At 38.6% G+C, this 16,728-nt stretch overlaps 1 protein-coding gene across 1 annotated transcript in view; it reads left to right on the forward strand.

The window, feature by feature from the left end:
• The first annotated feature begins 2,336 nt into the window (after window positions 1-2,336).
• Window positions 2,337-16,728, forward strand: part of LOC102868485 (SLP adapter and CSK-interacting membrane protein-like) — a 111,844-nt gene continuing 97,452 nt past the window's right edge. Inside the window, exon 1 of the mRNA XM_006899808.1 lies at window positions 2,337-2,453. Coding sequence (XP_006899870.1) covers window positions 2,337-2,453 — 117 coding nt within the window. The remainder of the gene's footprint in view (window positions 2,454-16,728) is intronic.

Genomic DNA, 16,728 nt, shown 5'->3' on the forward strand with positions numbered 1-16,728 from the left:
TGTATTAATCCTTAACTCTTTTACAACTATCAGATTATCAGATCATGAGGAATAATTACATAGTTTCCACATCATATCATTATGTGCATGTATTTTCAGCATACAGAATGGAATTCATGACAATAGATGTGTATGTGGGGGGGTTGACTCTCAGTTCTAGTCCATAGATCTACATGTCTTTAAAAAAATATCTTGCCTCTGAAAGCACTGTTGTTGTTGTTATATGCTATCAAGTCACCTTCAACTCAGAGCAACTCTATGTATAATAGCTCTGAACTCTGCTTTATCTGAGCCAGTCTCACTGACTGACACACCTCTCCCCATTGCCCCAGTTACTGTGCCAATCAATCTCATCCTGGGTCTTCCTCTCCTGAGCTGTCCCTCCACTCTTCCAAGCATGATGTCTTTCTCTAAGGCCTGGTTCCTCCTGACATGCCCAATGTATGTGAGATGGAGCTTCAAAATCCTTGTCTCCAAAGCAAAACTTGGTTTCACCCTCTATAAGACATATCTGTTTGTATAAAGGTGCAGGAATTCATGGAATGCCAATTGATATATTTCAACACACAGTTGTAGCTAAGGTTCTTGGAAGACAGCTACCTGGTGAACTGACTGGAAGATATCTATTATTTGTTCTCATTCCTCTCCTCCTTCCCAAAAATGATGCAACAGAATGTGGAAATTATCAAACAATATCATTAATATCACACACAAATAAAACCTTGATGAAGATTGTTTAAAAATGACTAGAACAGTACATCAACAAAGGACTGGCAGAAATTCAGGCTGGATTCAGAAAAGGTGGTAAAACGAGAACTATCATTGCTGGTGTCAGACCTTGGCTGAAAGCAGAGAATACAAGAAAGATGGTTATCTGGTGTGTTTTTTTTTAATTGATTATGCAAAAGTATTTGACTATGTGTATCATAACAAATTATGATTAACACTGAGAAGAATAAGCATTCCAGAACACTTAATTGTGCTTATGCAAAATCTAGACCTAGGCCAATAAACTTTCACAAATAGAACAAGTAAACACTGTATAGTTTAAAATCAAGAAAAGTATATGTCAGGTCTTTTTCCTTTCTCCATACTTATTCATTATGTATGCTGTCACTTCATTGAAGAAGCTAAACTCTAGGATGAAGAATGTGACATCAGGATAGGAGGAATTCTCATCAATAAGACACTTTATTCTGATGATATAACCTTGCTTGTGGAATGGAAGGAGGGCTTGAATCTTCTACTTGCTGCAGAAGAAAAAAAAATAGGACCTTCAATATGGATTGCATATCAACTTTAAGAAAACAAAAATTCTCACCACTTGACCAATAGGCAACATCATGATACATGAAAAAAGATTGAAGTTGTCAACAATTTCATTTCACTTGGATCCACAATCAACCTCCATGATACTAGCAGTCAAGAAATCAAAAGGCATGTTTCACTGAGGGAATTGGCTGTCAAAGATGTCTCTAAAGTGCTAAAGATCAAGGACATCAGTTTAAAGACCAAGGTGCACCCGATCCAAGCCATGGTCTTTTTGAGTACTACTCCCTATGTTTCTGAAAGTTGGACAATGAACAAAGATGATAGAAGAAAAATTGGTGCCTTTGAGTTGTGGTGTTGGAAAAAAATTTTAAATATCCCATAAAATGCCAGAATACTACAAGTCTGTCTTGGAGAAAGTGCAACCAGAGTGCTCCTTAGAGGCAAAGGTGAGGAAACGTCCTCTCATATATTTGGAGCATGTTGTCAAGAGGGACCAGTCATAGGCGAGGTCATCACACTGGGGAAGGTGGAGAGCTCGAGAAAGAGGAAGAGCCCCCCAACAAGATGGACTGACATAGTGATTGTAACTGGGTATCTTGGAGATTGTAAGGATGGTGCAGGATAGGGTAAGGTTCAGATCTGTCCTTCATAGGGTCACCATGAGTCATAGGCCACTTGACACCTAAGCATAATTCACTTGTGAGGAGACTGTCCATCTTTCTCCCTGAGCGTGGCTGGTGCGTTCAACTGTCCGTAGAGGAATGGTCTTTCAGATCCCAGCACAGCTCTACACAGATCATTCAACATAAAAAGAACACAGAATCCTCACAATTGGACCTATTGGAACATCCCAAGAACTGGAGAAAAGATTAAAGTTGTCAAATATTTCATTTTACTATATGTAATTAACATCTGTGAAAGCCAAGTCAAAAGGCATCGCTATGGAGTCAACAGGGGCTCCCAGTTGACCCTTCGGTGGGTTTCTGGAGCAGCACATTGCACTGGAGGAGACTGCCCATGTTTCTCCATTGGAGAAGCTGGTTGATGTACACTGTCTGAGAGGCATGGTGTTTGGGTTAGCGGCACAACTCTCAAAGGACTACACCATCAGAGCCATGGAAGTGACAGTCAAGAAATCCAATGCATTGGACAATTCTGCCACAAGAGGCCTCATTAAAGAGGTAGAAATCAAAGAGTTTGTGCTGCAATACTGAAGGTGCATGGTTTGAATCCACCAGATACTCCACTCCTGGAGAAGCAGGGACAATGTCTTCCTGTGCCAGTTGGATCCGATTCGACGGTACTCACAAGGGGAAGAGGGGAAGAAAACAAAGATGCTACTTTGAAGACTAAGGTGCATCAGACTCAAACCACAGTATTTTCAACCACCTGATATGTATGCAGAAGTTGGACAGTAAGGAAGGAAAATGGAAGAAAAATTTATTCATGTGAATGAGTGTGTTGGCAAAGAATATTAAGATATCGTTCACTGCCAGAAAACAGACAAACCTGTCTTGGAAGAAGTATGCCCAGAATACTCCTTAGAAGAGAGGATGGCAAAGGGTCATCTTGCATAGTTTGGATACATTGTCAGAAGGAGTCCCTGGAGAAGAACATAATGCTTGGTAAAGAAAGTCAGCAGAAAGAAGAGGAAGACCTGGAGTGGGATGGATTGACACAGTGACTGCAACAATGGCCTTACGCATAGCAGCGATTGTGAGGGTAGCACAGGAGCAAGCAATGTTTGTTGTGTTGTACATGAAGTCACTATGATTCCTAATGGACCTGACAGCATCCAGCAATGACAATATGGAAAGAACAATCAAGGGGTAGGAAATGAGTTAGGGAGAGAGTTCAGAGAAAGGAGATAAGACTACTAAAGACACAATCTTGGGGATGCAAAATAAGTTGAGAAGGACAAGAAAGAGCCTGGGAATATGAATTGTTAGAAGCTCATGAAATATTTCAAAAGGACACAGCGCACAGCATAGTCAAACGCTGCTGTTAAGGTGCCAACAGGAGAGCAAAACAATGTTGACTTTGCCGAATGTAGGTCATCGGTAACCTTGATGAAACAGTGAGGAGAGAGCCCAGCTGGAATTCCTGGAGAAAGAGAGAAAGAGGCAAAGAGGGTCAGTAAAAGTAGGAGAATCCACAGTGAGGCTTGTTAGAAAATAGAGACATGAGATAAGAATTGAAAGAGGACACAGCTCAGAGGGGTTTTGTTCTGGTTTTTAGTGATGAATGGCATTGACATGTTTATATGTCAGGAATGATCCAGGAGTGATTACAAAAGAGAAGAGATTGCAGAAGCAGGGCCTTTGTGTATGTAAAAGGGGATGTGATCCAGAGAACAGGTGGAAGGCTTGCCTGGCCAAAAAAAAAAAAAAGACAGACAACCTTACAACCTTTTCTGGCTTTATATATTTTCTCTTGGAAATCACTGAGCAAAGAAAGACATCATTGATATGGGGGTGGGGAGAGGCTGGTAAAGTTTTTTTAGAGATAAAATGTGAACTCAAAAAAAATAGGGGAAAACCCCAAATTTACTAGGAAAGTAAATTAGAATCTTTTGTCAATATTGCAAATATATTTGGAAGTTATGGTTACAAACGGAAAGATTTGATGGTGGTATTAAATCCTTGTGAACGGATTTTAGCTCTTTCCCCTCAGGGATTTCTAGGCTGTAAGCTTTATGTGAGGGAGCTCCGGGCAGGGCATCGGGCAGGGCATCTTCGCATCTTCGGGAGTTGCAACTCACCAGCATCCAGCATCTCTGTAGAAGTGAGACGCCTCCTGTTGAGATTCACAGCCTCATAAGCCCCATGGAGGGTTTCTATGAGTCAGAACTGACTCTGGCAGCCGAGCTTGAGTTTTGAATCTTTCGGGGAGAAGACTGCTCATCTTTTTTTTTTTTTCCTAATGAAGCCACTGTGGAATTCAAACACTGACTTTTTTGGTTAACCATTGTGCCACGAGGCCCCATCTGGATGATGGGTGGTTTTCTCCTACAGTATTCACTTCCACAGGCAGGTGCAGACAGAAGATGATTGAGGGTAACCAGACATAATAGACTTTTAACATCGCTATTGGATGCTGAAAATCAGATTTTTTTTTTTTACATATTGAAACCATTTAAAGTTATTTAGAATCTTACTCTCAATATTAAATGTCTTAGTGAAGGATATAATACAGAAGCTGAAACAGCCAGATACTCACTTTCCCATTCAGCTCTGCAGCTAAGACTGGGCACAAGACCCAAGTGCACTCAAGTAAGTGCAGTGTTTTGAATTTTGAACAGAAAGCTAAGGAATCAACAGAGGAGGCCAAGAATCTTCACTAACAGTGGTGGAGATGCTAGTAGCAGCTTCTTGTTTCTGGTGGCAACAGTACAAGTTGTGGCAGCCAGTTCCAAGTGTCTCCAGCTGTATCAGTCCCCAGAAACATCTACTTCTCTGGGAGGGTAACAGAGGTATTGTCAGCAAACCAGTTAATTTTGGCTAGAATTCTCACTGAATAAGGTGGATGAAAGTTATACAAGTGTTCAGGTCTTTCGTTCACAGGGTTGCAGTGAGTTGCCTATGACTCAACGGCATTTAACAACAGCAACAACAACAAAGCGGCCTAGTGGTAAGAAGCTGCTTTACAATCCCAAAAGCATGTGGTTTGAGGCCACCAGCTGCTCCGTGGGAAAAAGATGAGCAATCTCTTCCTGCATGATTAACCGCTGGAGGGTCAGCTATGGATTAACTGCATGAATATCCGCTGGAGGGTCAGCTATGGATTGGTTCCTACACAACCTTACATGACAATCACCATCACTTTAAATCTGTTTCTCTGATGTTCCCAGCAATTCTTCCAGCCAGCTACTATCTGGGCAAAATAAATTGGTGCATTGGTTATCATGAAATCATCAGTCCACTTTCAGATTAAGTAAGCAAATTCAACTTCTCTACCTTAAGAAAAGCATATTTTGTGGTCTAAAAGAGTAAATAAATTTGTCATGATAGATACACTTTTACAAGTTTTTTTAGTTATTCCAAGCCTTGTGGTTAAAGGCTACATTCCTATGAGATTAAGTAGAAACAAAACCCTTTTGTACTTTTACAGATGAATATCTCACAGTATCTCTTTAGTACCTGCTCCTTGAATACCAACAAACACATTGAGAGGAACTATCATTATGGTGACAAGGAAGAGAACATGTATAATTTAATCATAAATTCAATCTTTGGTGACATCTGGCTAGTTTCCAACAGTGCTAACATTCTCTTCCTTCTCTTGCTTAGGGAGTAATAACCAGCTCAGCACGATTGAATTCTCAAGTTGTCCTGACAAAAATCTACTTCCTCCCCAAATTTTCATTAATAACATTATGACCAGTGGTTTCTTTTTACTTTAACCAAGACTGGACTAAAGTTCTGATTATTACAATTTTGAGTCTATATATAGTATAATATTTTTACTTCTTGGGTTTGGTTTTGTTTAGTTCTCTTTTTGTTCCCTTGGTCTCTTTACATTGGCTAAGACCTTCAGGTCGTTTTAAATAGTACAGATTAGACAACTGGCTAGTCTTTCAATCATGCAATGGGGCTGTTTCTTCAGTAAACAATGTTGATGACTTTCCCAGCCTCGTTATAACTGTGGGTTTTGGGAGTGAGCTAAGTGAATAGACTATGCTGTGTGTATATCAATCCAATCTCATTTTTTATTTATTTTAGCTCATTAGTCCTCCTTTGCCTTCAATAATCCAACTTTTTGCCTCTCATATGTACTCTTGTGGGGTTATTATGTGTGTGTTACTATTTTTTTTATTTTTTTATTTTATTATTTTTGTGTGAGTGTACCGTCAAATCAGATCTGACTGGTACAGGAGGAGATTGTCCCTCCTTCCGCGGCGGAGCATCTGGTGTACTATTTTTTTTAAATCTTTATTTTGCAATAAAGGAATGAGAGACTCTAAGAATTTGTGTCTGAAGTCACACACTGATTGCTGATTGGTAGCACAGTCTGCAGAGAGCTGCTCTGTTAACCTAAAGGTCAAGCAGTCTTCTCCCATGATTTACAGCTTCCCAAACAAACCCCAAATGTTCAACTGTGGGCCGGTTATGACTGAACAGTAGTGAGTGAATGAGTGAGTCTATACTTAGATTTTTGCAACAAGTTCCAAAACTTTCCATAGCTCTTGGTTTGTGTGAATTTAACTGTTTTAAGTTTCTAAAACACAGTGATATTTTTTTTTGTTCACATAATAGAAATAATTTAGCTCATTGAGAATCCTTTTCAATTACCTCCAATGATTAAATGAATGAGAAAAAGTTTGAAAATTAAAGGAAATGACCCTCACTGAATCTCTAGCAGAAAAGTTGGAAGTTTGAGTCTACTCAGAGACACCTTGGAAGCAAGGTCCCATGATCTACTGTTGAAAAAAAATCAGCTCTTGAAAACCCTACGGTAAAAACAGAAAATAAATTAGATAGCTGTGACTCCATCAAAACGAAATATTTCCACTTATCAAAGAGTGGAAAGAGAATTAGAATGGGGGGGAGAGGGGAGGGGTTTGTGCGGGGAGAAGGGTGCAACAATGAATGAATGGAATCCCAAAATCTCTGTAGATGTTCATTGAAATGAAAAATAAACAACCTAAATTTTTAAAAAAAAAAGAGAATTAGAGACTAGGAAAAATTTCTAGGAGTAATATATATGGAAAAGGTCTTCTGAAATATATAAAAAATGTCATTAACAAAACTTTGACAACCAGCAGACAATCTAATTGAAAAACGGACAAAGGATGTGTATAGACCCTTCACCAGAGGACATTCAAGCAGCCAGCAAACATGTGAAAAGATGTTAATGATCAGTAGTAATTAGAAAGATGAAAATTGAAACTATAATGATATATGGTCTCACTGCTATAAAAATGGTACGATTCAAAACCAATGGCAACTCCAAATGCTGTCAAGAACATGAGGAGACTGGAATCCTTATCTACGGCTTGTGGGATTTAAAAATGACACAACCACTGTGGAAAACATATTTCCTCTTAAAAAGTAAGAAACAAAAATAAATGTGTCCAGAACCATCACTCCTCTATTTGTTTGTGGTGTTGTGGTGGCTTGTGTGTAATAGTGATTCCGGAAACTATGCCACTGGTGTTTCAAATACTAGCAGGGTGTAGTTTTCAAGGACGTTTCCAAACTAAGTCTAAGAAGTCGGATTGGATGTCACTTCTGAAATAATACACTCTCAAAAACCCCAAGAATAGCCATGAAACATTAGTACAGTGCCTTGATACAGTGCCTAAAGAGGACACCTCAAGTTGGAAGACTCAAAATATGAGTCAGGAAGGGTTTCTCCCTCAAAGTAAAGTCTATCTTAATGACTAGGAGAAAGAAAAGTTTTCACCTAATGAAGAACTTTCTTTCATATTGGTTGATGTAGCAAGACTCAAATGAAGAATTTAAACATTTGTTGGTGAAGCAAGACTCAAAATGAAAACAGTTGCAAGTATCCATTGGTAACTGGAATGTAGGGAGCATGAATCTAGGGAAACTGAAGTTTAAAAAAAAAGGAAATGCATAAAGATTGAAATCCTAAGCATTAATGAACTGAAAAGGACTAATATCAGCCATTCTGAATCCGGCAATCATCTCCTCTACCATGCTGTGAATGACAAGTTGAAGAGGACTGGTGTCACATTCATCTTCAAAAAGGACATGCCAAAGTCTGTCTTGAAATACAATGCTGTCCAGATATTATCCATGTGGATACAATGAAGACCTCTTACACAACTATTATTCAAATAATGCATACATCCACAATCAAAGCCAAATATAATGAGATTGAGGATTTCTGTGTACTTTTGCAACTTGAAACTGCAAATCCTAACATAATAATAATGAGTGTCTGGAAAGCAAAAGTTGGAAACAAAGAAGGACCAATAGCCAGAAAATATGACCTTGGTGACAGAAATGTGGCCAGAGTTATGATATAATTTTATGTACTGAATGATTTCTTCATGGCAAATAGCATTTTTAAGTTCTTTATTGTGATTTTTAAAACGTTTACAGAAAGTTTGGGTTTTTATTCATTTATTGTTGCACATTTTCTTCCATTCTTCTTCCACCCTCCTCATCCACTTTGTAAAGCATCTCTTGCTCCAGTTTATCATACATACAATGTCTAATCATACATTCCTTTCAGAAGATTCTTTCCTTCATCTGTTCCAGTGCGTTATTTATCCAGTCTTTTCCCGTTCTTTCCACCTCCCATCCCATTTCAGTCCTATTTGGTAACAGCAGTGTTACGTTGTATTTCTTCTATGACTGCAAGAGTTCACTCAGCATAATGTCTTCCAGGCTTCCTCATGTTTTACATGTTCAGTGTTTTCCAAGTTCATTGCTTTTCAGTGCTGCATGCCATACCACTTTATTTTAAAGCCCAACATAAATGGCAACTATCCACCTGGAATTCATTTGCTGGAATATACAGGAATCAGATTGACTAATTTTGTGGGAAGAGACTCAACATCTGTATCTGCAGAAAAGCTCAATACCAGCAGTCAAAACAAGACCAGGGGCTGACTAAGGAACAGACAAGAAATTGCTCATATGTAAGTTCGAATTGAGGCTGAAGAAAATGAGAACAAGTCCATGAAAGTCAAAATACGAACTTGAGTTTATTTCCCCTGAGTTAAAAATACATTTCAAGAATAGACTTGATAGGGAGCTCTGGTGGCCTAGTGGCAAGAAGCAATACCGCAATCCCAAAGGTACGCGGTTCAAATCTACCAGATGGAGAAGGAGGGTCAATCTCCTCCTGTACCAGTCAGATCCAATTTGATAGTACACACAAAATAATAATAATAATAAAACTTAAAAAAATTAAAAAAGAATATTCTTGATGCATGCAACATTAATGACCAGATAAGTTTTAGGATGACATCAGAATGAAAAAAGCAAAAGGTCATTAAAAAGACAGAAAATAAAGACCAATATGGAGGTCAGAAGAGATTCTGCCCATAGAGGAGCTAAAGCAAAAGAAAGAAATTATGAAATAAGAGAGTCGAGCAGATTTACACAGGTAATTGGAGAAGACAAAACAAAATATTATTTTAAAAATGTGCAAAGACCTTGAGTTAGAAAACCAAGAGGAACATGTTTGTCACTTTGTTAAGCAGAGAGAACTGAAGAAAGAAAAATTCAAGCCTTGTGAAAACCAACATATAAGAACTTTGTAAATAAACCAGCATAAAAAGAAAAATTCAAGCCTTGAGTTGCAATACTGAAGGATTCTCTGGTCCAAGTAATTAGGCAAAACAATCTATGGTCACTAATCAGGCAGTGTCAGAGAAAACGGGAAGAAAACAGTGACTGTACCAGAAAGAATAGCTTGATGCTGGGCCATTTCAGAAAGTAGCACATGATCAAGAATCAGCGATACTGAAGCACCAGTATGTGACTCTCTAGAAGGTTTCCAAGGCTGCAAAATGCATTGGAATTTACAGGAGGAGATAGTATAGTTCTCTTCCTCTGAGCTGCTGGTGGATTTAGACTGCCAGAGAGACTCAGTCTTTGGATTCACAACACAGCTCCCTATGAACCACCCACCAGAGTTCCCTTGCAAAATGGCATAGTGCTTCCTTGAAGAGCTAGAAATAGAATTAGCACATGATCATTTCACTCCCAGATATGTATCTTAGAGAAATAAGAGTTGTGATGCAAACAGACATGTGTACCCCCACATTTAATACCATATTATTCATAATTGTTGTTGTTAGGTTCCGTCGAGTCATAGATGACTCAGCAATCCTATTAACCAAAGACCTGAACACTTGCATAAGTTTCATCATTTCTCCACATTCATAGAGTTTCTAGAGGCAAGCTATTTCAGAAGCAGATGCCACTCCTGCTTCCAAGCTTGTTTTAATTGGGGAGCTCCACTAAATACTGTCAACCATGGGCAACCATTATCATATTTGACACATCAGTGCCACAGTGTTCAGCTTCACAGCAACCACAACTTATCTCTGTACAGTAAGTGGACAGACCAGTGCTATACAACCTAGAAGAATGTTTGCCCAAAAACAATTAAAACAAGGCCTGAGGGCCACAGATTAAAACCACCCACCTTTGTCTTGGTAGCATAACTTCCTATTGACTTGGCCAACATAGCTCTCTGTAAATAATATTCAATAGAATATTATCCATAATAGTAGTAAACAAATGGAACCAATCTAAGTGTATGCCAATGGATGAATGGATAAACAAATTTTTGGTACATACATACAGTTGGATATTACACAGCAATAAAGAACAGTGATAAATTTGCAAAATTTCTCAAAACATGAATGAATCTGAAGGACATATGACTGAGTGAAACAAGTTAACCACCATAAGTCAAATCTCATGGAATCACTATTATAAAACCCTCAAGAACAGGGTTACATACAGAAAGAAACATTCTTTGATGATTATCGTGGAGCAAGATTATCAGGGGGCAAGATGAGGGAGAATCACTAGCTAGATAGGAGGCACATGTTAATTGTGTTGAAGGGGAAGGCAATATATGATATAGAGAAAGTTAGCACAACATAATAAGGCAAAGGAAGACACTGAGAAGTAGCATGATGAGCTGCTTACCCCAAAGGTTGGCTGTTGGAATCTGCCAGCTATTCCATGAGAATGATGGGTAGTCTCCTCTCATAAAGATCTCTAGCCTTGAAAACTCAGTGAACACTTGCTGTGAGTCAGAACTGACCTGATGAAGTCTGTGGTACTTAAAATAACATACATGACTGTAAGTAGGTATGAATGTTAAATAGATGGAAAGGTAGCATCAGATGTGAGTGAAGAGCACCAAGTTAGTAATTAATACCACTAAGAAGTGCACAAGAGAAAAGGACTTTTTTTGTAAAGGATATGTTGTTATTATGTGCTCTGGAGTCAACCGCGACTTATATAGAGACCCTGTGAACAACAGATCTGAACCTTGCCTTCTTCTGTGCGATCCTCATGATCTTGGACATGCTCCAGCTCACCATTACAGACATATGGAAATCCATCTTTTTGAGAGCCTGACTCTCTTTCTCAGACCCTCCACCTTGCCCAGTAGAATGACTTTCCCCTCTCCTGGTAACAGGTTCAAAGTATGTGAGACAATGTTTCACCATCCTTTCCTCTAAAGGGCGCATTTGTTGCACTTCCTCCAAGACAGACATGTTTTTTCTTTTAGTAATCCGTGGGAACCACAGCACTTTTCTCCAACATCACAAAGGCATTGATTCTTCTGTCATCCTTATTCATTGTCCAACTTTCAGCTGCATCATAGTAATCAATTGGAAACACCATGACTTGGATCAGGATAGGACAAACAAAATTTTGTTGCTACACTAACCAAAAATTATATGTATCTTTACACATATATGTAATATGTATCTATCTCTATCTCTATCTCTATCTCTATCTATATCATCTAGATGGATTAGTCTGTAGACATATATATTGTTGTTGTGTACCACTGAGTCAGAACGAACCCATAGTTGACACTCCAGTGGGTTTTCAGAGGCAGTTAATTCTATGGGAGGAGATTGCCTATTTGTGTCTGGCGAAGCAGCTGGTGGATTTGAACCATTTACCTTCAGGATTGCAGCACAGCTTCTTGCCACTATACACACACACACACACACCCCTCCCTATGTACCTATAATATGTATAGTTACATATATAGTTATCATATATATGTTGTTGTTGTTAAGTGCCGTAGAGTCGCAGGCGACTTATAGCAACCCTATGAAGGAGAGTCCTCGACACTTGGGTGCCTTTCATCCTCTCTCTAGGTCATAGGGTTTCCGGAGGCAAGCTGTTATGGACGTGGATGCCACTCCTCCTTCCAAGATTACACACACACACACACACACACACACACACACACATATATAGTTATAGTTTAGTTATAGTTTAGTTATAGTTACCATATATATATATATATAGTTACCACATATATAGTTACCACATATATAGTTACCATATATATATTTACCATATATATATGGTTACCATATATAGATATATGTTACCACATATATAGTTACCATATATGTATATAATTACCATATATATAGTTACCATATATATAGTTACATATATATAGTTTATATATAGTTATCATATATATATATATATAATTGTCATATAGAGAGAGTTATCATACAGAGAGAGTTAACATATAGAGAGAGTTATCATCTAGAGAGAGTTATCATATATATATACACATATACATATATATATTTCTATTGTGTTGCCTGCCACGTATAGTAACCATATGTACCACAGCCCTAAACCCTCCTCTATCCTGTGCCAATCTTATTGTCTCCAACACACCTACTCCCATCACCCCAGTCAATGAATCAATCCATCTCAGAAAGGGTCTTCCTTTCTTGTGCTTTCCCTCCACCCTCTCCATGATGCCCCTCTCCAAGGACTGGTCTTGCCTTGCAGAATGTCCAAAGTATGTCAGATGAAGCATCAGAATCCTTGCCTCCAAGAAACAGCCTGGTTTCATCCTCTCTAGGATGAACCTGTTTGTTCTCTTAGGAGTCTATAGTATATTCAGTACTCTTCTCCAGCACCACAGCTCAAAGGCATCAATTTTCCTCCTATCATCCCTAGTCATTGTCCAGCTCTCTGATGAATAGCAAGTGTTTGTGAAGACCATGGTCTGTATCAGGAGCACCTTTGTCTCCAGACTGACATCATTGCTCTTCAGTACTTTGGAGAGCTCTCTGACAGCAGACTTTGCTAATGCAATTCGTCTTTTAATTTCTTTGCTGCCAGTACCAAGAGTGTTGATAGTGGAACAAAGCAAACTAAAGCTTTTAACAATCTCAATCTCTTCACTATCTATCATAACGCTGCCCATATGTGTATGTGTGCGTGTGTGCATGATTATATATATATATATATATATATATATATATATACCTCCAGAAAGCCACATCGGGGATATAGTTAGGGATACTTGCTGTTGTTAGGTGTCACTGAGTTGAACACAAACCATAACAACCTTATGAACAACATGTCTGAACCTTGTCCTATCCTGTGCCATCCTCACATTTCCTGACACATTAGAGCCAACTGTGGCAGTCACTGTGGCAGTCCAACTCGTTGAGGGTTTTCCCATCTTTTGCTGATTCTTTGCCTTTCCAAGCATTATGTCCCTCTCTGAGGAATATCCTTTCCTAGCAACATGCCCTATGTAAGTATGTAGGCAAAGCTTCATCATCTTTGCCTCCAAAGAGCACTTTGACTACAGTTTCTCCAAAACATATTTGTTTGTTAGTTTTTTGGGTTTGTTTGTTTGGTTTTTTTTTGCCATCCATGGGATGTTCAGTAATTTTCTCCAGCACCACAGCTCAAAAGCATCAATTCTTCTTCGGCCACCCTTATTCGTTGTCCAGCTCTCAGATGCACAGCAAATAATTGCAAAGACCATAGCCTGGATCAGATGCACTTTAGTCCTCAACCTGATGTCATTACTCCTAAATAGTTTGAAGATGTCTCAAACTGCAGACTTTCCCAGGGCAACGCATCTCTTGATCTCCTGACTGCTGGTACCAAGGATGTTGTGATTGTGAATAGTTGTTAGACACAATCAGATTATCTAGCAAAACTTTTTTTCTAGTTTTGAAAACATAGGACCATAGTTTTACTGCACAACTCAATTAATTGGCACAAAGTAATTAATAAAATGTATGTTCTCCAGCCCTATGGTGAGTGGTGTCTAGAGTCTTAAAAGCTCATGGCCATAAGGGATAATTTCCATTTATCCTTTGGGTGAGTGACCATCATCCATTGATTTTTACTTGTCCAGAGCAAACAAGAGAGACTTTGAGAAGAAATGCTAAGAAATGAAAGTAGAACCACTGCCTCATCTACTCTGAAACCAGAACTAGATGGTACTTGGCTACCCCTGTCAACTCTGCATCAGGCCCTGAATAGGAAAAAAATGTTCAAGAATACAAAATTTTCTCTTTTTTTTTTTCTAAGAATACAAATTCTTTTAAAAGTTCAGCTTCACTGTAGGACTTCCTGAGAATGTTGCCCTGAGATATCCTTTAAACTTACCCAAATAACAAATTTACTTAAAATCAACTGTACACGATCAAAAGGGCAACATTTATCACTGGGTAAAGTTCAGAAATCAGGAAGGTATAGGAAAGAAGGACAAAGATGGAAAACACAGGAAGTGGAAAGAGTGCTGTTACAATACAGAACTTGAATCCATATCACAAAACATGTTGTATATGAATTGTGGAATGCAAAACCAATTGCTCTGTAAACTTTCATGTAAATCACAGTAAAATAGAACAAAATCCTAGAAAGTCACAGATTTGCTCATAAAACAAGAAATTTACTTATGAGTAATGAGCTCACTTTTAAAAAAACAACACATTTATATTAGATGAAATGGTCCAATGTTACTCTGAGGCAAGGATGAGAGAAGGCGAGGGAGTTAGAAAGCTAGAGGACTGGAAATGGTAAGATCAGAACAGATGGATAAGAATGGCGACACATCATGAAAAGTATAGACAATATCACCAAATTCTTTGTGGAGAAAATGTAAAATGAGAATATTAATGTTTGTGTAAACTCTTAACTTAGCCAAACCCACTGCTGTCAGGTTGATTCTTGCTCCTCAGGGACCCAACAGACAGAATAGAACTGACCCATAGAGTACCCAAGGCTGTAAATTTTTACAAAAGTAGACTGCCACCTCTTGCTACTATGGAGCAGCCAATGGCTTCAACTGTTGGCCTTTGGGTTCTCAGTCAAGTGCTTTAACCACCAAACCAGCAAGGGTCCTTAACGTCCACCTGAAAAACGCATACACAAATATTATTTAATGAGGAAAAGAAAACCCTGTTGAGTACAGTTCTACCCGGACACACATGAAGTAACCATAAATTATAATTAACATCAACTGATGGATTAACTAGTATCAGTAAAAATAAAATGATAAAGGGACAGTATCCTGCCTATACAATGAAGATGATAATATCTGTACTGTCTATGGCCTAAAGCTGATGGAGAAGCCGAATCATACCTCTCTTATGTCTCTAGGACTGAATTTTCTTCTCATTTCATTTCTGATCAACCCAGTGGTGCTTGCATTACCTCCTTACCTATTTCCCTCACATGCTATCTAGAGTACCTCCAATTTACCCTGCATATGTTAGTCACTCCAGATTTCTTGACACAACTTGGTGAGCACATCCAGGGCAGCATCTGTTAGCTGAAATTTGCCAATTGGTATACCATTTATTCCTGGGGCCTTATTTTTTGCTATTTCCTTCAAAGCAGCTTGAACTTCTTCCTTCATCACCATAGGCTCTTGCTCATATGCTGTTTCATGAAATTCTTCTGTGTCTGCCAATTCCTTTCGATACAATGACTCAGTATATTCTTTCCATCTTCTTTTGATACCCCCTGGATCACTTAATACTCTACGTAAAGCATCCCTGATTATAGCAACTCGAGGTTTGAATTTGTTCTTCAGTTCCTTGAGTTTAAGAAATGCTGAGAAAAAAAAAAGAAAGAAATGCTGAGCAAGTTTGACCCTCCTTGCACATGTCATTGTAATATTTTACTTTGTCATCCTGTGCTACCTTTTGAAATCTTCTGTTCAGCTCTTTCGTATCTTGGATTCTTCCTTGTGCTTTAGCTTCTCTGCGCTCCAGTGCAATATTCAGAGTTTCTTCTGACCTCCATTTTCTTCCTCTTCTGTCTTTGTAATGAAAGTTTGCACTCTTCTTGGATGATACCCTTGATATCATCCCACAACTCATCTGGTCTTTGCTCATTAGTGTTCAAGGCCTCAAACTTGTTCCTGAGATGGTTCTGAAATTCAGGTGGGATAGACTCAAAGTTATATTTTGGTTCCTGTGGATTTGGTTTAATTTTCCTCAGTTTCAGCTTGTACTTGCGTATGAGTAGTTGGTGGTCTGTTCCACAATCAGCTCCTGGACAAGTTTTCACAGCTGATATTGAGCTTCTCCAGCGGTTCTTTCTGCAGATGTAATCAATCTGATTCCTATGCATACCGTCAACTGAGATCCATGTGTATAACATGTGTTTATGTCTCTTAGAAAATGTGTTAGCAATGAATAAGTCATTGATTGTGGAAAATTCAGTCATTCTCTCTCCAGCTCCATTTCTGTCACCGAGTCCATGTTTTCCAACTACTGATTCTTCTTCTCTGTTCTCAGCTTTTGCATTCCAGTCACACATTATTATCAATGCATCTTGATTGCATGTCTGATCGCTCTCTGACTGTAAAAGTTGGTAGAAATCTTCTATTTCCTCTTCTTTGGCTCTGGTTGTTGGTGCATATATCTGAATGATAGTGGTATTCACTGGACTTCCTTGTATGTGTATGGATATTATCCTGTCACTCACA

This window comes from Elephantulus edwardii, unplaced genomic scaffold (assembly GCF_000299155.1).
Source record: "Elephantulus edwardii isolate Elephantulus edwardi_28Jun2011 unplaced genomic scaffold, EleEdw1.0 scaffold00267, whole genome shotgun sequence".
Taxonomy (NCBI): domain Eukaryota; kingdom Metazoa; phylum Chordata; class Mammalia; order Macroscelidea; family Macroscelididae; genus Elephantulus; species Elephantulus edwardii.